Source organism: Neurospora hispaniola, assembly GCF_033458365.1.
Source record: "Neurospora hispaniola strain FGSC 10403 chromosome Unknown B0T23scaffold_2, whole genome shotgun sequence".
In the NCBI taxonomy this organism is placed as follows: Eukaryota; Fungi; Ascomycota; class Sordariomycetes; order Sordariales; family Sordariaceae; genus Neurospora; species Neurospora hispaniola.
This window is the reverse complement of record NW_026944407.1, coordinates 1,700,028-1,708,258: the sequence shown is the minus strand read 5'-3', so window position 1 is coordinate 1,708,258 and position 8,231 is coordinate 1,700,028. Positions and strand designations below refer to the sequence as shown.

General features: G+C 51.1%; 3 protein-coding genes across 3 annotated transcripts; 2 read left to right on the top strand and 1 right to left on the bottom strand.

The window, feature by feature from the left end:
• Positions 1 to 299: 299 nt before the first annotated feature.
• Positions 300 to 4,539, top strand: B0T23DRAFT_352682 (P-loop containing nucleoside triphosphate hydrolase protein; the record flags this gene model as incomplete). Its single annotated transcript, XM_062836095.1, has 4 exons — positions 300 to 338; positions 395 to 1,047; positions 1,141 to 2,013; positions 2,094 to 4,539. 4 exons carry the CDS (start codon positions 300 to 302, stop codon positions 4,150 to 4,152), a joined length of 3,624 nt encoding a protein of 1,207 aa, XP_062695342.1. The 3' UTR covers positions 4,153 to 4,539.
• Positions 4,540 to 4,688: 149 nt separating this feature from the next.
• B0T23DRAFT_373413 (uncharacterized protein) lies at positions 4,689 to 4,942 on the top strand. The gene has a single exon (XM_062836796.1). It carries the CDS (start codon positions 4,697 to 4,699, stop codon positions 4,892 to 4,894), a length of 198 nt encoding a protein of 65 aa, XP_062695341.1. The 5' UTR covers positions 4,689 to 4,696; the 3' UTR covers positions 4,895 to 4,942.
• Positions 4,943 to 5,686: 744 nt separating this feature from the next.
• On the bottom strand, positions 5,687 to 7,869 carry B0T23DRAFT_74278 (uncharacterized protein). The gene is made up of 7 exons (XM_062841726.1): positions 7,629 to 7,869; positions 7,326 to 7,563; positions 6,891 to 7,267; positions 6,739 to 6,831; positions 6,564 to 6,674; positions 6,408 to 6,505; positions 5,687 to 6,350 (listed from the first exon to the last, which is right to left on the bottom strand). The coding sequence occupies exons 1-7, from the start codon at positions 7,670 to 7,672 to the stop codon at positions 5,770 to 5,772; spliced, it is 1,542 nt and encodes a 513-aa protein (XP_062695340.1). The 5' UTR covers positions 7,673 to 7,869; the 3' UTR covers positions 5,687 to 5,769.
• Positions 7,870 to 8,231: the final 362 nt, after the last annotated feature.

Here is an 8,231-nt window from a genome sequence, read left to right as displayed (position 1 = left end):
CTACCCCGTCGAAGTTCAAGGCCGCTTGTCGGATAGTATTAGTACATCCGTTTTTCGCCCGACAATCTTGAGTTGAAGCATTTCTGCTTCCTCGTTCCCCTCCCTCCTCTTACCTCCAATCTTACATTTGGCGTCCATCTTGTTTTAAGTCCACTGGTATTTGGGCATTGTCTGCCACGATTACTTAATCGTCTTCAACGTTGGGCGGGTCTCTCGTTTCGATCTCCATTTCCTCATCCTCTCAGCGGCGCCCGCTTTGGTCTGGCCGGATGCGATCACTTCCGCATCACGCACTCAACATGGCCAACCGCGACGAGTGGATTCAACTGAGCGCTACGGTACTAAACTCCCATCCTTTCTTTGTTAACCGTATTGCTGACACAGGCCTCTACAGAGAGACGAGATCGTCCGTAGCAATATTTTCGTCAAGCTTGAAGATGGAGACGGATGGAAGTCAAAACCCGAAATTCCCACGGCCAAGGAAATCCTTCTACTCCAGAAAGAGGCCGAAGGTCTGCCTGAAAATGATGTAAGGCAGCCCTGGAAATCCAAAGAGGACTACTTGAAGGCTCAGTACGAGATCCTTCGTCGTGAGGGCACTGAAGGTTTGCGATTCGCTGTCAACAAATACATCTACAACAATAACCACGGACTGCGCCAGGATGACGATCAGCACATGTTCGTTTATACCCAGGTTCGCATCAAGTCGTACATCATGACAACACTAGGACCTCTTGCGCGTGTTGAGTTCATGCCGCAGCGAGCCATCAAATGGCTGAAGTCCGGTCGCCTAAAACCCGGCAGTCTTCTTGCCCTCACCACCAAAGCCGACAAGTTCAAGACCATCTGCAAGGTCGCCGTGGTTGCCCAAAGACCGTACCTGCTTGGACTTGATCAAACCCCTCCACTCGTCGACCTCATGTGGGGCAACCCAGAAGATGCCGTCTTCGATTGTGATCTTGAACTTGTTATGATTGAGGCTCAACACGGCTATTTTGAATCCTCGCGTCATTCTTTGGTCGGCCTGCAACTGGCTGCGCAGGCAGAGTATGTATCGCAATCGAAATCAAAGCTTGAATGTATCACGCAGGCTAATCATGTTTAACTTAGTACTCCTATCGACAAATACATCACCGGTAGTCACAGGGAAAATGAGACACCAAGCTTCATATACCAAAGCCCTATTATGGACTTCACTTCTGTTGTGCGCCAACCCCTTGCGGACCTTGAGAAGCTCAAATCCCTGCGCGAGTTCAATGTACTCTCTGGACTCCTCCCAAAAGATGTGGAAAGTATCAGCTTTCTCGACGCCTCGCAACTATCCGCTCTTCATCGAATGGTCTCCAAGGAGCTTGCCATCATCCAAGGCCCTCCCGGAACGGGGAAAACTTTTACCTCGGTGGAGGCAATCAAAGTCATGCTTGCGAGTCGCCGGAAGCGTCCAGGACACAACCCGCCCCTCATTGTCGCTGCGCAGACAAATCATGCCTTGGATCAGCTGCTTGGCCATTGTCTTGAGGCGAACGCAAGGATTCTGCGTCTTGGCTCAAGAAGTGAGAGAGAAGACATGAGGCCTTACAGCTTGTATGAGATGCGCCGCAAATGCTCCCGTGGTGGGGGTGGAAAGCGGTTCAGGGAACTGGAGGATGACCGTCATACCAACATCGACAGAGTAGAGGCGCTGGTCAACAGTGTTTTTGGGGACAGTCTCATCGACCCACGCCAGCTTCATGCACATGGCATCATTACCGAAGCGCAGCTGGAGTCTTTGTACGATGATGAAATGGAGACAAGCCCGGAGTTGGAGAAGCTTGGTCCCTTTTCCTTATGGTTGGGAGACTCACGAATCCCGGCTCGGATCGTTCGCGACAGGCAGCCTCTCATATCCGAAACATTGGAAGCTGACGAGGACTTCGATTATGAGCGCGACGTAGAGAACATCGCGTACGATGAAGAAGACGCAGACAGGATAAACGGCAAGGAAATCAAATTGATGCATATATGGACCGGAAAGTAAGTTTGACGATTACCCGAGGTTTTAATGGTCCAGTCGTATCTACGTTGAAGAAAACTGACCATGTATCGTGGATCAGAGAGCCTGGACACTTCAAAAGCTGGAATCATCGTGCACAACGCTTGCTCAGAGAGAATGATAACCTCTTTGATATACCCCAAGACTGGAGGGGTGCAGTTTACCAGCATCTCCAGTCCAAACTGGTGCAAGAAACCACTCCGACGCTGGCTGGGCTGCTGGCCAAATACGTTGAGATATGCAAGCGGCGCAGAGCACTCAAAGCCCGGCAAGATATTGACATGGCCTTCTCACAAGATATTGCGGTCATCGGCTGCACAACAACCGGCCTTACAAAATACCGCGCGTTTCTGGCCGGGCTACAGCCCAAAACCCTGCTTATCGAAGAAGCTGCCGAAACAAGGGAAGGCAACATTACCTCGGCCCTGTACCCTTCCCTTCAGCAGCTCGTTCTGGTTGGTGACCATGCACAGATGTCGCCCCGATGCGACATTCGATGGCTCGGTCAACATCCTTACAACTTGAACGTCTCTCTGTTTGAAAGGCTTATCAACCTTAACATGAATCACATCATGCTCAATCAACAGCGCCGCATGCGGCCGGAGCTGAGACACATAGTCTCTCCATTCTATAATAACCTACTCGACCACCCCAGTGTTCAATCTCCGCAAGCACGTCCGGATGTCCCTGGGATGGGTGGGCGCAATTGCTGGTTTTTCGATCACGAATGGATTGAGCGAACGAATTCTGACAACAGCAAACTCAACGACCAAGAGGCTGAGATGATCACCCTCTTCTTTGTGTATCTTGTGTCTAATGGTGTGTCTAGTGAAAAGATAACCATTTTGACATACTATAGGGGCCAACGAAGTCTTCTCTTGAGAAGACTAAAAGGGCATCCATCGCTCACTGGCTGTTACTTCAACGTTTTTACAGTGGACTCGTACCAGGGTGAAGAAAATGATGTTGTTCTCTTGTCTCTGGTGCGTAGCCCTGACCCAGTCTATGGGCGCAACATCGGCTTTCTTGACAACCCACACCGAGCTGTGGTTGCTATCAGTCGCGCTCGGCAAGGGTTCTACATATTCGGCAACGTCAATAACTTACTCGAGGCTAAAACCGAATCTTCGTTTCTATGGGGTCTTATTTTCAATAGATTCGCCGATCAGGGCATGGTCAACCGAGAACTTGGGCTTCCTCTGGTTTGCCAGAATCATGGAAATGAAATCTGGATCAAGGAGCTAGAGGATTGGGCTGACAATACTGGTGGCTGTCACGAAAGATGTCGAGAGACTAGGCCTTGCGGCCATCCTTGCACTCTAAGATGTCATGCTATCGCGCATGAAAATCTTCCCTGCAGCAGCCCATGTTTCCAAATCGTTCCTGAATGTGGGCATCCTTGTCACGGCCTTTGCGGTGAAAGATGTTTCCACGACTGTGAGCGCTTCAGGCAAGCAAAAGCGTCGGTCAAGCAAGCGCAGAGGCAAGGTACAGACTCACCAAAGGGCAAGACCATCGAATCTCTTTTACTCCAGCATGGCGCTCACGACTTTGGGCATGAGGAGCCAGTCAAGCGCAAAAGTATTGTATCGACGGGAAGTCCTGGTCGTGGGCTTTATAGTCATTTCGGGGAGCTGCCATTGCGTCCTATTGGTGACAATTGGAAGAATGCCGAAGCCGTGATCCAGCAACAGGACAGAAAGCTTGACAAAGAACTTGCAGAGAGGAACGAGAAGTGGCTCAGCCAGACTCATCATGTGCAAGATCAATGGATGCCAACGGGCGTCACGGCTTCCGGGACTCGTATTCGTGCTGGTCCAATAATCACTCAAACCCTCCAGCTTCTAAGCGACTTGCCGGCCATGACCACCACGACCACCACAGCCGCTGTGACGGCTGGTTCTGGGAGCCATTTGCGTACTGGCTCTGGTACTGGTCCAATCTTTGCGCCCACACTGAATCAGTTCCCCAACACCGCCCCTATCGCTCAGCCTGAGCTTCTAATTCAACTAGAGCAAGACGACTATGCGGTCTCTGTGTCTAATATGAAACAGACAATAGGAGATTTGGAGAATGATGGAGAAAAGGACTGGTTGATTGACTTTGAGGAACCCGAATAGGGAGTCGCTACTTCTGAGGCTCAAGGGGCATGCGTGTGTGTTCAGCGATATTGGCCTCTCCCAGGCTTTTGACCACACCATCGCACTGTTCAGAGAACATTATGACGATAACATAGGCCCTCAATTCTTACAAAGGCAAGGGCATCCGTTTTTAGGTGGTTGAGATCTCTTCTATGTCTGGACCACCGACGACCTCACTGTCAGCTTGAGGTAAGCAGGGAAAGAGAATAGGAGAAAAGGAAGTGGACATTCAGAGGCGACAAAAGGAGATGCGCGGCAACGCAACTGAACGCGGAGACGACGGCGGGGGCCCCAGGCAGAGTTCTCTTTTCTTCTCAACGGTCTATCACCTTGAAAACCGTCTGTCTGGAGATAGGGTTTAATGGCCGGAAGAGCCCAACACTTCTGTCGTGTCCGGTGCGCTCTCGACGTTCCTTGAAAATCCGCGGCAGGAAACCAATTATTTAGATTCTAGGTAAAGTAAAGGAGGCAGCAGCTGCTCATTTTCTTGCTTGGTCGTGACTGGACCCGTATACAATATCGGATGGACCCAAGGTCCGAAGCGAAAGCCCCCGCCGTTAAGCAACCTCCCAATCACTCGCTTTACTTAACATGGGTGAAGCGCCTAGTTATCTTCGCCGCTTCCATCTCAGCCCTTCTTCTCACCCCCCACAGCCCAGATCTACATACCTCCCAAGCTCTGTCTACCCTGGCCGACGAATTTCAACGTTACCACAACTAAAGCGAGCCTAACGGTGACAGCATATGTGATCTTTCAAGGCATTATTCCCCTGTTGCTTGATGAGATGATGTGGTTCTCATGGCCATAGTCGAGGAGGTAAAGGTCTATGTAGTTCAAGAGTGATGTAATACGATAGTATCATAGGTTATTGCTTCGTTGCTTGATTGTCATATAAACTTCACTTGGTACTTACTATCTATATTACACCCCAGCAGCAATGAATAGGTTTAAGTAAATGTGAGGCCTACGTTAAGCACATACGATTATAAATAGTAGAAAACTCGGAATCTCGTCCGCTCTCCTATAGATAAATTACCTCCCACCGGCCCTGGTTCCTGTACGTCGACGCCAGGTTGGCCATGCTGCTCAGCGTGTCGGGATGATCGGCCCCGAGCTTCGCCTTGCGAGTCTCCATCACTTGTACAAACAGCTTCTCGGCCACCTTCCATAGGCCTCTGTCTCGTCCGCGGTGATGAGACAGTAGTCCCTCAGCATCGCCACATCATCTTCGAAGCTAACATCGCCGTCCTGGGCAATTCTCGAAGGGTTTAGCACTGGAGATCTGATAAGCGATAAGCGATAAGAGGTGACGATAAGAGATAAGCGGCATGCTTCTTTTCTTTCCCACAATTACCAGCGTCGTTTGTTCCCACCTCTCCTTCTTTTGAAAGAGGCTACATGATTCAGATACGAAGGTTGTCCCGAGCATATCGCGCTCTATATCCACGACAGCTGACTACACAGGTCCTATTTGTACAGACGCGGGAACGGCCAAGGTGGTGATACAGCGGTGGACTTTCAGTCTGGATGGATACGTTCACCGCTCTTGATGAATTGCTCATGGTTCAGATTCGCTCCCTAAAAGACAACAACTCTCAAGGGCCGGCAAGCTCCGGCGGATAATCAGGGGGGCCAGTCAGATACTCCTTCAGTGCCTTGATGGATGGCGTGAAGAAGTATTCACCACCTCGTGGGATCACCCAGCGGTCGAGTCCAATGCGCGCCTCAGTAGGATGCTTGCCATCAGGCAGACCGATAGAGCGCTCCGGGTGGTGATTAAGTCTCTGGCCCACAATGGCATCGATACCGGGACCGTGCTCGCCAACAAAGTTCGCCTTGCGGTCCGGGAAGTGGTGGTTGCTAGCCCAGCGGGTGGTCAAGAAGTTGAAGCCGTTGCGGATGTCACTTTGGTAGCACACGAACATCAAGCCGCGCTCTTTCTCGTCATCAGACTTCTGTGCGGCCTTTTCTTCAGGCGTCACTTCGTCTCCGTAGGAGATGCCACGACGGATGATAACCGCGTGATCGTGGTTCAGGTCGCCGCGGGGCCGCATCTTGCGGATGTGAGCTGCAAAGGGGCATCTTTCGTGCTTGTCGACAGGGTGGAAGTCAAAGTTGTTGGATCGGAAAAGGCTTGGGTCTTTGTCGTGGTGAGGGTTCTCGTCGACGGGAGTTCCTAGTGTGAATGTTCATGAGCAAAATGAGCTTGGGACTTGATAGATTGGACACGTACCGTTCCTCCATCTGCCCATCAGATACGCTGCAAGCTTTTCCTTCGGGTCATCGGAGTCCGCGGCGAACGGCGCATTGTGTTTGTTGTCTTCGAGCCACCTGAAGTTGTGTTCAGTTAGTACTGACTGACTCTACTCCCGACGCATAGAAAACTTACTTCTCAAACTCAGGGACGAGCTGTTGAAGGTCACGGATCACGAGGAAACTGCCGTCCTCGGCCCATTCCGGCTGGTTCATATCGTCGCCGTCGTGTCTGGCGAAGATCAATCTGCGATCCGAATACCCTTTGTCAGTTCCGATAATCAATACCGAAAAGCTTCGGAACACCTTACCCTGACTTGACAGCCTTTGGCTCTTTGCCCTTGGGCGTCACTTCATCCAATCCCTCGATCAAGGGCTGGCTAATGCCGTCCTCGAAGCCGAAGCTGAAAATCTCGGTCAGTCCGTGCTGATCATCATAGGTAATTGTACAAAGCAGACTCACTGTTCCTTGCCCTTTTCAGGGCGAGTTCGACCATGGCTGGTGAACGGGAACTCAAGGCAGGGGTCATTGCTGTACCGAACAGTATCAGGATCATCACTGCCCGGCTCCTTAAGGAAGTGTTCCTTGACGCGAAGGACTTTGTATCTCAGGTCTTCCGCCCGACTCGCCGTTACCATCAGCACGCCATCAATCAGCCGCTTTCCCGCAGACGGCTTGAACTGTGATCGAAGCTCTTTCGGCTCGTCCCAGCCCTCACCCACCAGGTCGTCATACATGCCCTTCCCGAACAAGCCACCACGGAGCTGGTTCTTCTTGAAGATCTTGGATAGATTTCTGTCCTTCTTGACTGCGGCCTCGTTGAAGGTGAATTTTCCCAGCTAATGTGATCAGTTAGCGAGTCTCTCTAGCACGGCGCCTTGGCTAGGTATGACTTACAGCTGCTAGACCAGTCGAGGCAAAGGCAATGTTGACGCCTGGCAAAGCCAGAATCTTGGCCGGGACACCATGCTTCTGAGCTTGTGTCTTTGCCTCCAAGATCTGGTTCTTCATGTCACAAGCCTCCTGGGCGGTGGTGATATGTTCATCCGCGAAAGACCGGAGTCGCGTCTTGAATTCATCTGGCTTCCTGATCTTGAAGAATAGGAAGGTCTGGAACCTTTTTGGCAGGCCGGGCCTAATGGGAAGAAGAATCAGCAAACCATGACATCTCAAAAGAATGTGCAGTCTAGCAAGACTTACCAGACGTCACCCTGAATATTGGCTTTCCTCGCAACCCAACTCATGGTGACTGTGAACAATGATGATTGAGGTCAACAAACCGAGCTCCAACTGCTGGGGAGGCGCACAATATTAATAAGTGTTTAGAGTACGCTACACGACAGTCCAAGAAACAAGGTCCTCGTATCGACTTCTGGGATGGCCAACCCCGAATTCCACAAAGTCTATCACTTCGCGTACCGAACAAGACCCGACCAGTCGACATGAGCTCCCCTCAACCAGCAGCACATACTTCATACTCAGTAAGTCAGTGAGATAATTCGTCGATCGGACCTCCAAAGTCCGCAAGAATTGATCGGTCCTACCTGCCGCCCCGCAAGTTGCTACGCATAGGCAGATCTTCATCGTGCCTCGTCATCTCGGATATCAACTAGCCATTGATCCAAAGCATCGGCTACCTCTACGTATGGATCTTCTGGCAGAGCTGAAAGTGAAACTCACTACTAATCCAAAGAACATCATAGGGCGGTTCAGTTCCGGACCTTGCAGCAGTCGATCTTGACTGGGGATAGGTGCTTCTGCAGCAAGCAAACCTTTCAAGGCACCACCAGCTCTCTGTCGATC